The 19681-nt window shown below is 57.8% G+C and overlaps 1 protein-coding gene across 10 annotated transcripts in view; it reads left to right on the forward strand.

The window, feature by feature from the left end:
• The window catches only part of AGPAT3 (1-acylglycerol-3-phosphate O-acyltransferase 3), a gene marked incomplete at its 3' end in the record, with an annotated part of 69621 nt that overhangs the window by 42542 nt on the left and 7398 nt on the right, over window positions 1-19681 (forward strand). For 9 of the 10 annotated variants that reach the window (XM_081301323.1, XM_081301319.1, XM_081301320.1 and 6 more), the window contains 6 exons: window positions 4881-5107; window positions 10330-10499; window positions 11370-11531; window positions 12185-12338; window positions 12815-12917; window positions 15915-15990. In XM_081301323.1, the coding sequence (XP_081157449.1) occupies window positions 4930-5107; window positions 10330-10499; window positions 11370-11531; window positions 12185-12338; window positions 12815-12917; window positions 15915-15990 (843 nt within the window). In that variant the 5' untranslated portion in view covers window positions 4881-4929. Of the gene's footprint in view, window positions 1-4880; window positions 5108-10329; window positions 10500-11369; window positions 11532-12184; window positions 12339-12814; window positions 12922-15914; window positions 15991-19681 lie in introns of those variants that run through there. The other variant, XM_081301318.1, reaches the window with a different exon arrangement.

A 19681-nucleotide genomic window follows, 5' to 3' on the forward strand; every position in this document is an offset into this window, starting at 1 on the left:
CTAAGTTGCTGAGGGTCTTGCTAAGTTGCTGAGGCTGGCCTCAAACTTGTGACCATCTTGCCTCAGCCGCCCGAGTTGCTGGGATCGCAGGTGTGGCCACACTGCACATGGAGCCCCCATGGACACCAGGAGCACCTCTGCTGGTAGCAGCTGTCCGCCAAACACTCAGTGAAAGCAAGGTTCACCACAAAGTTCAGGTCCTTCTTTGTCATGCCCTTGAACTTGTACATCACTGAAGATCGCAAACAACCCGAGGGCTCTTTATCCTGTCGGCCAGCCTCCTGTGTAGGTGTGGGCAGCAGATGAGGCCTCAGCACATGTAGGCTGGAGGCCAGTCTTGCCTTGGTGAAGCCTCGGGCCAGGCACTGCTGGTCGTGGGGTCGGGTGCGTCTCCCCCAGAGTGGCCTTAGGGCTGCTACCTTCTCGCTGGACTCTCAGGTCCCAGGGGCAGCAGGTCACCTAGAGCAAGACCTGGCTGCGGGTGAGTGGGAGGCAGCTGGAGGAAGCTGGTGGCTCTTCCAGTGCCGTTTGCAGAGCCAGAGGGCTCTGGACGGAGGGACTGACCTCCACCCCTCAGGGAAGCCAGACAGTCCTCTACATGCAGAGCAAGTCAGCGGGGTCTCGCGTGAGCAGAGTCTCGGGGCCCTGGCCGTCACTGGTGGCCAAAAGGGAGCTGGACCAGGGACTGAGGTTGGGGTTCTGGCAGAGAAGGGGCGTGCCCGGGAGGTGACCCACAGGGGCCCTCTGGCTGGCTGGTTCCTGAGGAAGTAGATGGAAGGGACCAACCATGGGGAGCAGGACTGGCGAGGGGTTGATAGGGAGACAGGCACCTGGCGATGGACTCGGAGGTCGGGGAGGGTGCTGGGTCGGCTGGTGTCTGGGAAGGCAGGGGACATTGGGGCAGCCGGGCCCCATCTTTGGCATAGTGGGGCAGGGGCAAGGATGTTCTCAGGATCACGGGATCCAGGAAGCTGGAGGAGGCCCATGTGTCTGAGGGGCATGTGAGCTCACCAGGGCTGCAGCAGCACCACAGACCAGGGCTTATGTCCAGGATTCCTTGTCTCAGGGCTCTGGAGCCGGGAGCCCTAGGTGGCAGCGTGGCAGAGGTGGTCTCCTCTGCCTGACTTGTGCCTTCAGTCTCCACCCTCCATGAGTCCTCCGGTCACACTGGATCCGGGCCCAGCCCATGATGTCACCCTGATCACCTCTGCAACAGCCCCATCTCCAGATAGTTAGGTTCTGGGTCCTTGGGTCACCTTGGGTGGGCTTGACTCACTCAGGTGCACTCAGAGCCCCCCAGCATCCTTGGAAGGTGCCACGTGGGTAGGGTGGGCTGGGTATCCACCTCCAGCTGCTGAGCACTGGCCTCGGAGGTCACACTAGGCCCCAGAGGTCATGCCAGTGCCTGGAGGTCATTCCGGGCCAAGGTCCCGCCCAGTGTGACTTCCCTCCTGGGTGGGGAGAAGCCACTGGTAGTTCCTGCCCCAGCTCGGGGGATGTGCGGGGTGTCCACAGGAACCCAGGGTGGGGAGGGGTGAAGAGGACCCCACCCCCATGAACCCCATCCTCACGTGTCAGACATGCAACTAAAGGAGGGCTTTGCGCCCCAGAGCTCGGCTCCCGCCCTTCTGGTCTTGGTTTCCCATCTGCGACGCAGGGAGTTAGACCTCAGGACTGGCCGTGTGGGGGTCCTTATGACATCGCAGCAGCAGGGACATAGAAGGCACGCCCGCCCTGTGATGCCACACCGTGGGCTGTGCAGCACAGCGGCTGTGGCCCAGGAAGCTCTGCAAGCTGCAGTGCAGTGGACACTGGTTCCCACTGGGCCCTCCCTGGGCACCATGGGCACAGGAGAATGCTGGGCACCTTCGTGCCTTCTAAAGACGCAGCGCCTCTCCTCCCTGGAGGACGCAGGCTGGCCACATGTGCCCCTACGGCAGGATCTGTCCAGCGTGGGAGGAGCTTCAGCTGCACGCAGTGCTGCAGAGGGGCTTCAGCCAGGGCTGAGCCAGGACAATGGTCAGAGGCCTGAAGTTCAGGTGTCTGGCCTGTGCCCTGTGGGCTGGCAGGTGCCCGTTGTCTGTCTTGCTGTGCTCTTCGCACTAGAAGGCCGCGCGTGGCATCCGAGACCTCAGACTCAGTGAGCGTGGGTGGACCTGGGGCCTGTGGCCGCCTGTCTGTTTCCTTGCCCGGTGGGCATGAGCTCTGCTGGCCTGTTCAGGGAGGTCTTCAGGGATGAAGCAGGAAGGTGGTGTCCCAGCGCTGCCTGTGTTGATGACCACGTGGGATGGAACATCGGCTCAGCCCAGACTGCCCCTGGCCAGGCTGCTGGAGGCTCAGCAGCCACCAGCTTCCCACTGGTGGTGGCCAGTGGTGCAGCTTCCACCCTGGCTGGGCCGGGACCCTGAGGGACGCATGGTGCAGGGTACCCAGCCCCCCGTAGAGTTTCCAGAAATGTCGAGCCTACAGCAGCTGAGGACGCAGGCACGTCAGCTGGGGGGACAATCTCCACGGCCACTCCGTAGGCCCAGAACCTGGGGCAGAGGACCTGAAATCCTGGGAGGGGTCCTGAATGTCATCGGGACCCTCGGTGGGCTCCATGTGGATGGAGCCCTGAGTGCTACTGTCATGGCAGTGCCGAGGTTCTTGGGTGCCATTGAGATCATCCTGACTCTGGGTCAGAGGGTGACATCCAGCCGTGGAGTGCCCTGCAGCCAGACACTGAGCCGGAGCCTGTGTAGGAGAAACATAAAGGGAGCTGCAGAATAGTAGGTCAGAGTGTTCAATAAGCCCTTCGTGGGTAGCATCCAGCCCTGGGGCAGAAGGCCCATGGGCCCGGACAGCCAGGGAGCAGGGAATGAGGGGTCTTCCTGGTGAGAAGGGCCTGAACTTATATCCTGTTAAACTTGAGTTTAAAAATGTGAAAGTCACTTTAAAACCGGGGAGAACATTGTTTGGAAGTTGCTCTATCGGGGCACCTGAGCAAACCCTCCTGGGGGTGGAGTTGAAACCCTTCCCCATGCTCTTCTGCTCCGCCATCCAGAGGAGCTGGGAGACAGATGGGCAGCTGAGGGCTGAGAGGGGCAGAGGTGTTCTGTGCGGAGGCAGCTGCAGGTGGTGTGTTTATCAAGGTCCGAGCCGCTGAGGCCGGAGGTGGGACAGGGCACCCTGTGGGTCTGACAGCTACAACAGACCCCCTGGCAGGGGCGCGGCGTGGCAATGGCTGAGGCGGTCATCCAGCGGTGTCTTAGGATAGCCAGGTGGAGGTGCTCCTGAGAGCAGCCGGCTGAAGTTAGCAAGTGAACAGAAGATGTCCCCCAGCTCGGGGTCTGGCCACAGCACATGGTGAAGTCATCACCTGAGCATGGGGAGGGGGGGAGAGGTTGATGGCCCAGCAGGGTCTGCGGTGAGGAACCACAGCAGGTGGCCGGGAGCCTGGCAGACAGGTGGCAGGATACCATCTCAGCTTGGGGTGGATGAGTTGGGGGGCCTCGCTGCCATAACTAGGCCCCGGGGCTGAAGTCAGCTGGGCAGCCAGCTGGGCCTGTCTGTCCTCGGCAAGGTTCCCACGAGCCTCAGAGACGGCGACCTTGAAGTTGGACTCCAGGCACCGAGTTCCAGACAGCAGAAAGGAGTGGGGTGTGGCAGTTGGGCTGTGAAAGCAGGGACAGAGAGGGTGGTGGGGCTCAGGTGGTCCTTCAGGGACACATACATGGGGGCAGCCTCCACACAGCAGGGCTGGGGGACTCCTGTGACAGCCCTGTCCACTCAGACACTGGGATGCAAATGGGTGTGATCTCCAGGCTGGATGCAGCCCTAGGGCCCCCAGCAGATGGGGCATGGTGGTAGCCCTGGGAAGGCCACCCAGGGACTGCAGGTGAGGCCTGCACCACCCCGACGGCCAGGCCAGGACCCCCTGAGCCTTTGCAAAACAAGAACAATTGGTCTGTCGGGAGCCTGTTTGGTGTTGCTAGCTTGGAGACCAAAGGGGACAGCACAGCCCATGGTCTCACCAGGGTGGCTCTTGGCGCCTGGACTCGTCAGAACTCACCACACTGCACCTCACTCAGTGAGCGTGATGCGTGTGTGAGCCACACTTCGAGGTGCTGGCTCCACATCAGACTGCTGGGGCGCTATTGAGGGCAGGCACCCACTCAGCCTTGAAGCAGGGCAGGGAACCTTACTCTCTGGCAGGCCAAAGGGCAGCAACCAAGTGGTCTCTGCGCCCTTCAGCCCCCAGCAGGAGCTACAACACATCTATTATAGCCCAGACCACCACAAAACCACAGGCAGAGGAGGAAGTGGGTCGGATTAACCCAGCTCTAACCCAGGTTAGGGGACATTGCACAAGAATAAAAGCCACTGTGCATGGCCACACAGGTGTGCTTAGCAGGAGGTGGGTTACGGAGGCGGGGTTCTCACGCGGAGTCAGGGTAAGACCGAGTTGTCTGTTCAAGGCACGTATAGCTTGGCCCGCCGCCACGCTCCTGAGCCTTCCCTGGAGATGGAACCGCAGGAGTGGTGTGGAGCCGGACCCTGCTCCAGGGCATCAGGGCAGCTGTGCCTGTGTGCCAGCTGGCTTTAGGACCTGCTTATCCTGGCCCAAGTGGAGTAGCCAGAGAGCCAGTCAGGCTCCATGATGGCTGCACAGCTGCCCTGGCCTGCCAGTTGTGCTCCAGACTGCCCAAGGGACCCCTGTCCTCAGGCTGTGCCCGTGGACTCTCAGACCTCATGGCCTAAACTGGGATCTGGCTCACCTGCCAGGCTCCTGTGTGACTCTGAGTAAGGCACCCAACCTTTCTGTGTTTCAATTCACTGACTGTCAGGTAAAGTCAGAACAGTGTCCACTCTCTGGTGCTGACCGCTTCCTGTCCTTGCAGGACTGCTGTGCTCAGCGAAGGACCCTGCGCCCGCCCCTGAGCAGCGACCATGGGCCTGCTCGCCTACCTGAAGACCCAGTTCGTGGTGCACCTGCTCATCGGGTTTGTCTTCGTGGTGAGCGGGCTGGTCATCAACTTCACCCAGCTGTGCACGCTGGCGCTCTGGCCCATCAACAAGCAGCTGTACCGCCGTCTGAACTGCCGCTTGGCCTACTCACTCTGGAGCCGTGAGTGTCCGCCCGCCCTCTCCTCTAGGGGTGGGCCTGAGGGGCAGAGCAGGTGGTGCCTGAGCCCTCTCCAGTGGAGGGACTGAGGGGCTGCTCCGTGCTGTCCGAGTCACTCCTGGCAGCGGATCTCAGTGCAAGCCTTTGCTGGGCTGAACCATGTTGTGTCCACATGTGGGAATATCGGGACCCCGCGAGGCCGATCCACCTGGTTTAGTGCTGGGGATGTCTTCAAAGAAAAGTGAAGACAGCCGTCAGCTCAGCCTCCCAGCCCAGCTCCCAACACACAGCTGGTCTGGCTGCCCGGTACCAGAGCCTGACGGAGCAGACCTCAGGCAGTGTGCGTCACCAAGAGAAAAGGACGGGATTGCCCTTAAATAATGTGTGTGTGGGTGTCCGTCTGTCCATCTGAACGTGCTAGCGCACATGTGTGCACCTGTGCACAGACCCCCCCATCCCCCGACATCTGCAGGATGGCAGAGAGCTAGCTGCTCACGCCAGCCCAAGGGCGTAGAGGCAGGCACGTCCTCGCAGGGAACATGGCAGTGCTGTTGGCAGCTCTGGTGGTTTGGTTTTGGGCCCAGTTACTCCACGAAATAGGAACACAGGCTAGAGACCTGCAGGAGCATCTGTGTGGACAGGCGCCCACATGGTACCACATTCATTTTGGTGCAAAGCTGGCAGTAAGCCTGGTGCCCTTGGTGGGGACTGCACGTGGCTGTCCCCACAGTGGGAGCCCCCATGGACACCAGGAGCACCTCTGCTGGTAGCAGCTGTCCGCCAAACACTCAGTGAAAGCAAGGTTCACCACAAAGTTCAGGTGTGCTGTCGTTTGTGTTTTGTGGTTTTTTAAGACATTGTGCGTGGGTGTGTGTGAGTGTGGCAGAGTGCGTGACACGCCGCCAGAGAGGTGTTCAGGGAGGCGCAGGAGGGGTTTCTCGTCTCCCTCACACGGCCTGCTCCTCAGGTGTCTGGGCATGCGTGTCTGAGCGTGCGCAGGGGGAACGCGTCCCCTGGCCTCGCCTCCACCCCACCCTGCTCAGGAGCCAGCAATGGCCCCCCTGATCCACTGCCTCAGAGACCCAGCCTCACCCTCCCTTCAACATAAGAGACCGCGGCTCCTCTGTGGGAAGGGAGAATTAGGAACCTGCTGTCCAGCACCTGTGAATGAGTGTGAGTAGGCTTGGTAGAAATGCACACAGAACGGGGCAGCATTAGTGAGGACTGAATCAAACTCCCATTTCCAGTAACGTTCAGAAGCAAAACATAAAACAACCAAATCTTTAAGGAAAGGAAACCTCTCAGCAGAAACGGAGAGTCGGGTTAAAGTAGGGTGCTCGTATTCAGGCCCCGACAGCAGGCAGCCACCATGGAGTGGAGCCCACACCACCTGGGGGCATGCACAGAGGGTCGCCATCGCTGGACTCCGCAGAGTGGGCGGTGCGGGCTCTGCAGGCTGGAGAGCATGCAGTTCACACCCATGATCAAGGGCAGACCCCAACTGCAGACTTGAAACTACCAAGACCAAATTGAGAAGGAACCAAGAAGAACTTAAATAAATGAAAATCGTAGACTAGACTTTTTAAAAGTGAAAACTTGATGGGTTGATTGGACATTGCGTTAGTCCCACAGAACAATGTACCATCCAGACACAGCAGAGGGGCTGGAGATGGGAAGTAGGGAAGGACATTAAAAGAGATGGCGTGAATGTCCTTGCCACGGGGTTCGGGTTCCCATCCCAAGGAGGGGGGCAGGTTGGAACACATCAGAAGAGGTGGTGGCTGAGAATTTCCCCACACTGACGAGAAGACGGTTCTGCAGGCGCAGGAAGTAAACACGTACAGACCTCGCAGGAAAAAAACACAAATGTGCACCTGGGCACATGGGGCAAAATGACCAGGCTGAGATAGAGGGGCCTTCAGTGTGCCGGGAGGAACGTGGGAGACCGGTCAGGGCAGGCGGGGCCTCCCAAGCTGCCTTCACCTTCACCTGGCATCAGCAAACGGCCTTTCAGGAGAAAGAATGAGATAAAATATCGGTGGCCATGTAGACAGACAAAGGAGACACTGCAGAGTCTCACCAGTGTCTTCTGAAGAGCATGTTTCCCTAAGGACAAACCGTCCTGGAGATAGGGACTGAGTCCCAAGAAGGAATGGCGGCTGAAGACTTGGGCACAGGTGACTCCAGACGGTCGCATGACACAACAGCGATTCCCAGAGGGTAGGACGGATGGAACCGTGCTGGGCAGCCTGCTCGGGAGGGCAAGCCAGGTGACCCTACCTGGCCTCAGGCTGGTCGGGAATCGGGTGAGAGTCTTACCTGGAGACTTCACCAACTGCGTGGGGGGAGGGCAGCGAGGAGCAGGCAGGACTCCCAAAGTCTGGACAAGGGTGGATCGAGCTGGTGCTCAGCTGCGGCCCCAAGTCCTCAGGGTGCTGAGGAGCATCCCTTGAGCCCTGAGTTCAAGGCCAGCCTGGGGAACACAGCGAGACTCAAGACGAAATGGCCTGGGGCTGGGGCTCAGGGGCAGAGCCCTTGCCTTACATGGGTGAGGCCCTGGGTTCCCTCCTCAGCACTGCACAAAAATGGATAAACAAAACAAAGACATTTTGCCCATGTATGATTAAAAATTATTAAAAAAAAAAAGATGGACTAAGAAAACAAAGACAGATCCTGGTTTAAAAGAAGACAAGACAGTTAACAAAAAAAAAAAAAAAAGACAAGAAAGGCCAACAGTAAGAATCATTGAGGCAGAAATCAAGAAAACCAGCGTCAAATCCTCAAATATTTGAAATGAAGGCAGCACAGGGATGTGCCAGCCCCACCTGACTTGAGTGGGGGATATTCCTCGTCTGCGTCTCTCTGATAATGTCCATGTGGCCACAGCCCACAGCATGGACTGGGGTCCTAATCCCTGCTCCATGCCGCTCCCAGCGCTGACCCAGCCCTTCCTGCTGCCCCTGGGCGAAGCATCACACAGCAGGACGCAGACTCCAAACCTCAGCTCCAAACCTCTCATCTATGAAGCAGACCCGATCCCACTCTGCTGTGTGGTGGGGTTAAAGGAACACAGAGCAGCTGTCCTGCAGTAGTCAGGGGACCCCTACTGCTGTCGGGCACTGTGGTGAAACGTGTAGAGACGGCCTGGTCGTTGAATGAGGGGGACGTTAAGTCAGCTGACTGAATCTCCGTTGCCGGCTCTCAAACTGAAGGGAGGCCAGCTCTGCAGAACGCCCGCCCCAGACACCTGTCTCTCCCTTCACAGGAGCAAGCAGCAGTGGCCTGAGAGCCACCAGCAGCTGGGGATGAAGACAAGGTGCGGTGGGTGATGGGGTGCTGCTAGCAGTAGACAGAAAGGGGATTCCTGGGTGGGGGGCCAGTGTGGGTGACCCTGAGGACGTGGTGTAGAGTGAGTGAACCGTCACTGGAGAACAAATGCTGCGCACCTCAAGTGCCAGGAAGCAGGGTGTGCACCGAGGGGGGAGGGGCAGCAGCGGATCGGGGGGTGTGACAGGTCCCAGTGCCCACTGTGCCTCCGATGCCCGTGCTGCACTAGACACCTGAACGTGCAATAAGAGGGCAGATCTCATGTGGAGAGTTCCTACTGCAATTAAAAGAAAAAGTCCCCATCTAGCAGAATGCACTGTGAACAGCAGCCCCCCAGCCCTGGGGGGCCCTCCCCCAGTTAGGTCCGAGTGTGCTGGTGGGAAACAGAGCCTCGCCACCAGGTCCTGTCTGTGTCCACCCCAGGTGGCCCTGCTGGAGAGGGGAAGCCGGTCAGCGGGCCCTTCTCAGATGCGCAAGCCAGACATCACCTTGGCCACCTTTGTTTTCAGACAGTTTTACTGAGTTAAAAGTCCCCTCTTAGAGTGCATGGCCCCCTGGTGGGGCCCCACCAGGCTCCTGTCTGAGCCCAGAACGAAACCTGGGGCCTTAAGGGTCATTCCTCAGCCCGCCCTGGCCCAGGCAGCCCTGAACTGCTTTCTGTCCCTGTGGTATGCCTGTCCGTGTCACGAGGTGGAATCACAGTAGGTGCAGCAGCCTCCGAACTCAACCCTTGCTGTGGCTGAGCTCCGCCCGTGCGCCCAGACAGCAGCGGGGCTGTGGGTGTCAGCCACGGGCTGCGCGGGCTGCGCAGCCTGCGGCTTCCCAGGCACATGCCAGGTGGGGCTGCTGGCCTAGGTCGTGTGTGCTGGGGACCGTGGCTGCAGACCCACCCGCTGCTTTCCAAGGCAGCTGTACGATTTGACGTCACCACCATGAGTGCATGAGGGTCCCAGTCCCCACAGCCTTGCCTACTCTCGCTCTTGTCTTGGTGGCCGTGAGTGCTCTCTGGACTGTGTCCCGCTGGTTCTTGGCAGGGGAGTCGGCGGGGGCTCCCTCGGGAGCTGTCAGTCATCATCCTGTGCCAGAAACACACGCCGTCCTCTGGTAGTCCTGCACCTGGAAGCTGTCCTGGTCCTTTGAGGTCACCCTTCTCAGACAACTGGCTGTGGGTCTGGCTCCAGCTGCCCTCCCATGTGCAGACGAGTGCCTGCCCCCCACCCCCTCCCGGGCTGCACAGATGCAGGGTTCTTACCGCAGAATTCCCTAGACCCCGAGTTCTCTTGAGAGTGAATGTGTGCATCCAGGAGGAGACACGGTGGATGCCACACGCCTGGGTTGTCCCGAAGCAGCCACCGTCCTGCAGGCTTTGTGCGGACGGTGGTGGACGTGGGGCTCTCAGTGAAGGTGACCGCCCAGGTTCCTGGGAGCCTGCTCCAGTGCTCCCGCCCAGAGCCCAGGAAAGAAGCCGGCAAACTCCTGTTGCTCTTTGTTTCAAGTCAGAGACACAATGTAACAGGAGAGTGGACCCCAGAGACAGCCTGGCAGGGTTGCTTTTCCATGGTCCTGTGCGGGGGGCTGCGGCTGTCACCAGCTCTCGGGCTGGGCCCCACTTGGCCCTTGGTCCCGCCTCTGCGCTGCAGGCTGGTGCAGTCCCTGTGAGCAGCCGTGCAGCTGTGCCTGCCCGTCACCTTTCACCTTGAGAAAGCTGGGTTGGGAAACTTGTTAATATAAGTCCTCAAAACTTAGTTTGGGAAGAAAATTCTCCTCTAGTGAAAATACTGGCCCTGCAGGCACTCCCAGAGCATGCCAGAGACTGCGGGGGACACAGCTGCCTGCACAGAGGCGGCCCTGCCCATGGTCAGGGCTGCGCAGTGCCAACTCCCTCCTCTGCCCCCCAGAACTGGTCATGCTCCTGGAGTGGTGGTCCTGCACGGAGTGCACTCTGTTCACCAACCAGGCCACGGTGGACCACTTCGGGAAAGAGCACGTGGTCATCATCCTCAATCACAACTTCGAGATCGACTTCCTCTGTGGGTGGACCATGTGTGAACGCTTTGGTGTGCTGGGGGTGAGCAGGGGGCCCCAGGGAGGCCCTGGGAATGAGCAGCGGGGCCCCAGGGAGGCTCTGGGAATGAGCAGCGGGAAGGTATGGGGGGGTGAGCAGTGGGTTCCCAGGGAGGTGTGGGGGGTGAACAGCAGGGTCCCAGGGAGGTGTGGGGGGTGAACAGCAGGGTCCCAGGGAGGTGTGGGGGGTGAGCAGTGGGGCCCCAGGGAGGTGTAGGGGGTGAGCAGTGGGGTCCCAGGGAGGTGTGGGGGGTGAGCAGCGGGGTCCCAGGGAGGTGTGGGGGGTGAGCAGCAGGGTCCCAGGGAGGTGTGGGGGGTGAGCAGCAGGGTCCCAGGGATGTGCGGGGTGGGGGAGGGATGAGCAGCTGGGTACCAGGGAGGTGGGGGGTGAGTAATAGCAAGGTGGGTGGGCTTTCCTTCCTTGGAGATTTTCAACCCTGATTCCTCGGAGCTAGGCAGTGAGTGCCTGATTCGCAGGGTGCCCTCCACAGTCCCCACCTGTTCCTGGAACTAGCTGTCAGCTCATTTCTCATGGTTACCTTCTCCTATTAGACAATGGCACCTGAGCTCACGGAATTGCTCTCACTAGCTGAGTGGCTGCAGACAAACGCAAACACCACTGAGGCAGGATGAGGGGGTTTCACTGTAGCAAAAGCCTCTGTCTGTCTCAGGAAGCCATGGCACATCTGTGCCTCCAGGTGACACTGATTCAAGTCACATACACTTGCAAGGTAGGGTCCCCATGAATAGCACATGCTTTGAATCAGGAAAGCCACAACTGCAGAGCAGGTCCCTGGGGCAGGATTGCAGCTGGCCTCATGCTGCCCTGCGGTCTGCCCCCCACCATGTACTCCATGGCACCCCCTCCCCGCAGAGCTCCAAAGTCCTCGCTAAGAAGGAGCTGCTGTACGTGCCCCTCATTGGCTGGACGTGGTACTTCCTGGAGATCGTGTTCTGCAAGAGGAAGTGGGAGGAGGACCGGGACACGGTCATCGAGGGGCTGAGGCGCCTGGCTGACTACCCCGAGTACATGTGGGTGAGTGCCTGGTGGGCAGGGACTCCCAAGGGGCTGCCCTGGCTGGTGACAGCTGGCATTCGTAGCCTGCCCCTGTTCCTTCCAGCAGCCCAGATCACGGTTGTCAGGCCCCAGGGGACCTCCTGCCTCTGGTGGTGCAGACCTGGGGGCTTCCCCAGGGAGGTGGGGTGGGGTTTCCTCCACCCCACCCACCACAAGACCCTCCCCAAGCCTGCAGGTCCTGCTCAGCCTGTGCCCTTGTCTTTTTCTACATCTTCCCTCTGGTCTGTTCTTGGAAGCCTGGCTCCTTATTTAGTATGTCTAATGCCCATGCTGTCAGGGGAGGACAGACCTGCTCCACCCTGCTCAGAGGCTGCTGCCCAGAGATGCTTTCAAGTTTCACTTCTTTCTGGAGACTTCTTTCAGGAAAGCTGGGCTGCATTCCATTGCAGCTGGAAGGCAGGGTGCAGCCCTAAAATAAAATTGCATTTCAAAGAACACCACGGCTTGTCACCAGAGTGTTCTGAGTCTGATTCTACCAAGTCAGCAGCAAGTGCTTCCCCGTGGCTCAAGGCCGCCTGAGACCTGGATCATGCTGAGCCTGACACTTCCAGGCTTCTGTTCCAGCCGCAGGCCCTGGCATGACCCTCTTGCCCCCATGTTCCGTGCCCTAGTTCCTCCTGTACTGTGAAGGGACGCGCTTTACGGAGACCAAGCACCGCGTCAGCATGGAAGTGGCCGCCTCCAAGGGGCTGCCCCCCCTCAAGCACCACCTGCTGCCTCGGACCAAGGGCTTCACCACCGCGGTCCAGTGCCTGCGGGGCACAGGTAGGCGCCCCAGGGCCGGAGCAGAGCCTGCCCGTCGTGGCCTTCGGGTCCCTTGAGCCATAAGAAAAGCAGGGACTTGTTCAGAACAAGCGTGTTTCCTGTACACACAGGACACCAAAGCACGAAGGGGAGCATGGAGTCGGTCGTCGGTCTGCAGGTCACTTTCTGAGGTGATGAGATGCTAGGTAGTGGGAAACAACTTTAATAAAAAATGATAAGATAATAAGAGAACGGATGTGGTGGTCGACTTCACGCAGGAGGACAGAGCAGCAATATGTCTAGTTAGTCCGAAAGGCTGGAGGGAAAGGGAGACAGTAGGGACCCTGGAGCCAGGCGAGGATCTGAGCCCACAGCCACAGTGGGGAGCAGGCTGCATGCTCTGTGGGTAGAGCTGCCCAGTCGCTGTCCCTCGGGCAGCAGCACCGCCCTGCAGTGTCCCTGTCCATCCGCTCACAAAACCGGTTTCTCTTCCTCAGTTGCAGCTGTCTATGATGTGACCCTGAACTTCAGAGGAAACAAGAACCCGTCTCTGCTAGGGATCCTCTATGGGAAGAAGTACGAGGCGGACATGTGTGTGAGGTGAGCACGCTCCCACCCCTGCTCCTGCCAGGAGCCCAGGCTGCACAAGCCGCAGGCACACCGCAGTGTCAGAACTCTGCAACAGCCCTGTCCTACCCGAACGGGAGGCCTTCCATAGGTCAGGTCCAGGCCTGGGGGCTTCAGGCCATCCACTGGAGAACGTGGGACAAAGGGAGGAATAGAGGGGCCTGTGCGTCCCCAGCTGTGCCTGCCCTGGGCCAGCACAAGGCTCCTCTCCTGCCCCTCCCTCCACCCTTGGAAGCCCAGGCGGATCCCTAGGAGTAAAGCTCCCTGTCCCTCCCTGGTGTGCTGCAGGTCTGGCCAGGGTCAGAGGTCTGGAGACCCAGGTGCTGACCACTGACCTCCTGTGGAAGGGTGAGAGCCAGGTCTCTTCCCTGGCGGGCTATGGGGCCCCTGCAGAGCCTTCTGGTGGAGAACACCTGGCCCCTGAAGACACCAGTCCAGGGAGGGCTTCAGCAGGGTCCAGGAAGGCAGGGCCTGTTCAGATGCCATGTTGGGTGTTAGGGCTTCAGAACACTGTGCCAGCCCTGTCCTGTGAGGCTCAGGAAGGATGCTTCTAATCCCCGTTCACAGAGCGCCCTGTGCCATCACCACCCTTGGTGTCCCCAGTCTCTCTGGCTCCTGAAGAGGAGGTGACCCGCCCGAGCCCCGATTCGAGGCCTAGGTGTGTCTGAGTTAGCCACAGGTGTCGTCCCTGTGGGCCTCCTTATCTGTCTCTCCTCTGCGTGAGGGGCCAGGCGGCCGGACGGTGCTCTGCCTCTTCTCCTCGGTGGCCCCTGGCCTTCCCCAGCCTGGCACTCTCCTGGTTCCTGTTGGCTGTCCAGCCTTTTCTGATGGGTTCATCCTGGTCACTGACCTGGGAGATGGCACCTGCCGCCTTCATGTTAGCAAGTTTATAAAAAAAATGCCAACAGCTCTTGTGTCCACACTGTGGGAAGTTCCCAGGGACAACTCATGACCTGTACAACAGGCTCGATGACTTTCCTGGCAGTTGGCAGGCTAAGCAGAGGTTAGGGTCTCGTTGCACCCTGGGGATACACAAGGGGTGCGAGCCGGGCTTTCCTCCTTGTATTGCTAATCTCTGGCACAGGTATAGTAGTTCACCTGGGGCGCTGGTCAGTTCCTGTGGCCAGGTGCTCGTCAGCTTTGTGTCACTGTACAAGTACCTGAGGTCATCACCTGATAAAAAGGAAAGGCTCAGCTCAGCTGCACCTCAGTCTTCACCCACAACTGGTGGGCCGCTGTTCCAGCCTGTGGGGAGGCAGCGCTTCGTGGCCCCACGGCCCCCTGTGAGGCAGGGCCCCTTGACCAAAGGCCGCCCACAGCCCCCCGTAAGGTTCCCACCTCCCGACAGCCTCCCTGCAGTCCACACCTTGACCGCTGGGTCTTTGGGAGACACTCGAGACCCAAGCCCTAGCTCTAGGCTGGCGCCCAGACGAGGGTTGAGCCTTGGTGGTTCTGTCACCCTGGCAAGGAGCCCTGGGGGATAAGTGGCAGAGACTGTCTGGGCAGCTGCCCAGGGCCAGAGCTGCTTGGTCGCCCCCTCCAGGGCTCAGCCTGGAGAGGCCGCCTTGTTCTGCCCATTGCCCTTCGTGGGGTCTGTTCTGCTGTCCCACTTCAATAGCTGGGTCCTGAGAGCCCCGGGGCTCAGTGGGCTGGTCCTGGCCATGTCGTCCTTCAGAGCAGCTCCATCCAGCGGTCCAGCGTCCCCGCCATGCATGGCCCAGGTCTTCGTCCGCCTCCCTCTCACCCCACAGGGGCTGAAGTCTGGGAGCTATGGCCGGAGCCGGCTGGTCATCACCGAGGCCCTGAGGGCCTCTGTTCTCTCTGCTTTCTGCTTTTCATTGTTAGTTTGAAGCTACGATACAGCTGATTTGGCCCCCGTTAAGTCCACCTGAGCCTGGTTGGCTCTCAGGGCAGCTGACCTGTCCCCACAGGCGGCTGCAGTGCTGCTCTTCCTTAGCAGGTGACCATGCAAAGCTACGGCGGAGTTGAGCAGAGGTACAGCTGCCCCCTGCGAGTGACGCGGGTCATCTCCTCTGCTGCCCTTCTGTGTGCCAGGACTTGTGCGCCTTCCCAGAGGGAGGGGGAGCCAGTCCTGGGGCAGAGGCCCCTCCTGCCTGTGCCCTGGTGAGATAGGTGTGGCCCCTCCCACGGGCCACTGCTCCTCCTGCTGATGAACACAGAAGTACTGAACGGTCTTAATGGGATCTTAGTGACTTGTACTTTCTATTTACTCAACGTCCAACTTACCTTCAACATAGGAGCTGTGGTATGTCACATATGGAGATTTCTCCAGTTACTGTCAGGCTTTACCTGCGTACCCCTCTTCCCCTGCAAACGGCCCCAGGGCTGGCGACGCAGGTGTAGATTTGGATGCAGCAGGTCAAGACTCCATCTGAAGCAGCTGTTGGGAGGCTAGTTTCAAGCTGCTCTGTTTTTTAATTTCCACATTTGAAGCAAGTAGGTTCCCCTTGTGAAGAAGTGACCTTCTTTCCCTAAGGAAAGATGTTTTCACTCAAAGAACGAGCATATTACTGGGCGCAGTGGCGCACGCCTGCAATCCCAGCAGCTTGGGAAGCTGAGGCAGGAGGATTGAAAGTTCCAAGTCAGCCTCAGCAACTTACCAAGACCTTAACAACTCGGTGAGACTCTGTCTCTAAATAGAATATAGAAAAGGTCTGGGGACATGGCTTAGTGCTCCTGGGTTCAATCCCCAGTACCAAAAAAAGGCAGGGAATGGGGGGGCTTGTTGGAAGACCCAGCCTCCCAGGAAGCATAGTTAATGTGAGGTGGCCTTCACAGGGGACGGGCTCATGCTCTGTGGCTGGGTCACTTGTGGTTGTCCCCAAGCCTAGAGGCATCCCTCGGCCTCTCTGGGTGCCCAGCAGAGTCAAGACTGCAGTGGACTTACAGTGTGTGCCTAAGAACCGGCGTCCCCTGTCACTCACTCTGCTCTTGGTCCCAATGAAACAGGAGGTTCCCGGTGGAGGAGATCCCTCAGGATGAGAAGGGGGCAGCGCAGTGGCTCCACAGGCTGTACCAGGAGAAGGTAAGGACATCTGCTCCCCTGGGCCTCGTCTCCTGGGCGGGTGTCGGGCCGGCGAGGAAGGGCAGCCGGCGGCACAGAGCACACGCTCCTCACGGGCTTTTGTCCTCCTCTTTTTTCTTCCCTTTTCCTCAACTTCTGAGATGTTAACTAGAGAAAAAGGAGAAGGATGACATCACGTGCACGTAAGCATGCTGAGACTGTCTCATCACACCTGTCCTTTGTACGTAAAACAAATTCTAGGTACGGAACAGAGACACTCAAGTCCTGGATGAGATACAGACAATGCTAGAAGGCTCTTATGGGAACCACCCATGTCCTGTTCCCATCCCCCACAACGCCTCCCCCATACCCGCTTCCCATGCACTTTGAGCACACAGTACCTGGGATGTTGGGTCTCCATTCTTAATGTGCTCGGTAGTCACTAGAGAAATTCCTGGAGCCTTTGAAAAACAGCATTTTAAATGCCCTGATAGGTTCTTAAGAAAGTAAGGGAAATCTCTGGGGACCCAAAAGGGAGACAGAACTGAACACCAGGGTGACCAGCCCACACACCATGTTACAACCTGGCTGCGGCATCTCCTCTGACTTCCGTGCCCTCAGCCTGGGCATGGGACTTGTGCCAACAGGCAGCTCTGGAAGCATAAAAAGTGATTCCAAGAGAATCCCCTGGAGTTGCTGAGAGAAACCAGCACCACACTGGAGGAGCATGACCCAAGCCACGCTGTCTAGCTTCGCAGGGAGGAGACTCCGCAGAGATGAGCTCCTCACTCCAGTCCAGGCACTGGGAGAGCCAGGCCCCCTCCAGCCCAGCAGGCTGGAGAGCCACAACCTCGACAGAGACTGACGGGCGAGCAGGGAGAAGCCCACCCAGGAGGAGGGCGTTCAAAATGAGAAGCACAAGAAAGAAGGGAAGGGGGAGGACGAGACCTGGGAAAGGAGGGGAAGGGCCATGGGAAGGCCTGAGAGCAAGCAGAGGAACGGCAAGCGGCCAGAGAGGGCAGGCACTGGACGGGCTTGAGCCGTGCCCAGGCTCCCCATGCTGAGCATGCACATGTGCACACATTTACATGTTCATTATGTACAGATGCACGATAGAGCAAACCCAGAGAAAGTGACAAAAATGATGGCAGGAATTATTTAAACAGAAATTAAAGCTATAGAAAAGCAAGTGAGATACACCAAAAGCATTTTCCATAGGAATATTAATGAAGTAGAAAACCTTAGGCAAGAGCAGTTAATGAGATGGTGGACTGAACAGGAATGTAAAAGGAGAGCAGGGAGGAGTGAGGTGGACTCTGTGCCGTGTACTTGGGAACTTGGAGAGAGCACATCATTTCTGTCAACCTCTCTTTATGATAAAAGTGCTCCTCAACACAGTTAAGGCCAAATATGATAGCCACAGCGAGCATCATCCCGAATGGGTGGAGACCGGAAGTCCACGGTTTGCCCTAAGGCCTGGACGAGGCCAGAAGGCCCACCCTCCCCGCCCTACCCAACTTGGCCCCGGCACTTAGTCAGGAGAAGGAAAGAAGGGCCATCACAGTGGAGAGGAGGCAGGCCTACCCCATTTGCAGATGGTGTGATCACATGAAGAGAAAAGCCTAAAGACACTATCAAAACCGTTAAGATTGATAAATTCAGTAAAGGGACAGGATACAAGATCAACGTATAGAAATCAGTATAGCTTCTATGCACCAAAAACGAACTAACTGAAAAAGAAATCCCAAGAACAGCCCAGTTTACAACAGCTACAAACAAAACCTAGGAATACACTTAACCAAGGAGGTGAAGAATCACGACGATGAAAACTGTAGAACATTTATGAAAGAAATTAGAGACATACACCAAAAACTAGAGACGTTCAATGTTCGCGGGCTGGAGAATCAAGATTCCTGTGGGACCACAGCACAAACCAGCAAGATCGAGGTGGAGGCTGCAATGCCTTACTAACGTCAGAGCACCCTTCAGAGTCCCAGGGACCCAGACAGCATGGTCCAGGAATCACACGGGCCCTGGGCCAGCAGGACAGGATGGGAGCCCAGGAATAAGTCCCTGTGTTTTAGCGCCCTCACCGCAGGCCTCCCCTCGGAAGAACTTACATTGGAGCCAGGACGTTCTCGCCAATGAGTGGTCATGGCAAAGCGTTCTCCTCATATGGAAGACTAAAAGCAGACGCCTGTCACCACACACCAACTCAGAGCAGGTTGAAGGCCTCAGTATGAGCCTCGAACCTGAAACGGCTACAGGAAAATACAGGGGAAATGACCTGAGTGTGTCCGTGGTTTGGACAGAAGCCCAGAAGCCCAGGCACCAAAGGCAAAGTTTGACAGTGGGATTCCATTCAACTAAAAAGTTTCTGGACAGCAGAGGAAACAATCAGCAGAGGGAAGAGATAACCCAGAGGGTGGGAGAAAATGTATTCCAGCTATTACCTGAGAAGGATCGATAATCCACAGAACTGTCATTCAAGCAGTTGAGTACGAGGAAAAGAATCCAGTTTAAAAATGGGCAAATGATCTGAAAGGATGTGTTTCAAGAGAAGGTCTGCAAACGACCAACAGTACATGAAAACATGCTCAGCCTCACTAATGACCGGAAGCGCAGATCAAACCACAGTGGCATCTCGCTCTAGTTAGGACAGCTCTTGTCAACAAGACCAAAAACAAGCCTGTTGTTGAGGATGTGGAGAGGGGATGCTCATACACTGTTGGTGGCAACATAAATGGTACAGTTGTTATGGAGAACACTATGAAGAGTCCTCGGAAAACTAGGCATAGGGTGGCGGGCGGCTCAGTTGCAGGGGCGTCCTAGAACACATGAGGCCCAGGTTCCACGGCCAGCCCATGAGGCAGGGAGGAAGGGGGGACTTGAAATGGCACCATGCAGCCTCACACCCACCCCTGGGAAAGGGAGACACCTGCACCCCTGGTCTATCACAGTGCTCATCAAGTAGCCAAGATGTGGGATGGACCTAGGTGTTCCTCAGTGGATGTACCCAGTATGACACTACTCACCCTAAAAACTCTTACAACCCTCATTTGAATAACAGATGGAACTTGAGGACAGAGTGTTAGTTGAAAAAAGTCAGGCATAGTAGGACAAATACCATGTGTTCTCACTCAGATGTGAGCTCAAACAGAAAGCTCAGAGGTAGAGAGTTCTGAGATGCTAGGGAGGCAGGGGATAAGGAGGGTGGAGAGAGGATGCACGCAGATGGATAAGAGACACCCTACCACCAGCACAGCAGTGATTAATTATGTGTTTCACAGTCAATAGTAGAAAGGTTTTGACTGTTCCCACCGTGAAGAGATGATAAGTGTTTGAGTGACGGATGTGCATATCCTGAACTGGTCATCACACACTGCATGCATGTACTGAGACCTCACTCTGTGGCCCATGTGCACTCATCACGTGTCCTCCAAAATGTGAGGGCCAAGTGTGGGCCCCTAAAGCAGCGTGACTCTCACAAGAAGAAAAGACAAATGGAAATAGTGTGTCCTGCATCCTGTAGCTGCACGGCTGTGTCTGTCTGGTTACACCAAGTGCTAAGAAAAGTGCCTCTGGTCTCAGGTCACGATTTGAGACTCTGGGACTCCTAAGTGGAGTGACGCTTGCCAGCAGCAGTACTGGTCAGCAGGAAGTTAGAAACAGCCCAGAAGTTCATGATTAGGAACGGTTACGTCGTGTTCGT

This window comes from Spermophilus citellus (genome assembly GCF_964194105.1).
Source record: "Spermophilus citellus genome assembly, chromosome: 7".
Classification (NCBI taxonomy): Eukaryota; Metazoa; Chordata; class Mammalia; order Rodentia; family Sciuridae; genus Spermophilus; species Spermophilus citellus.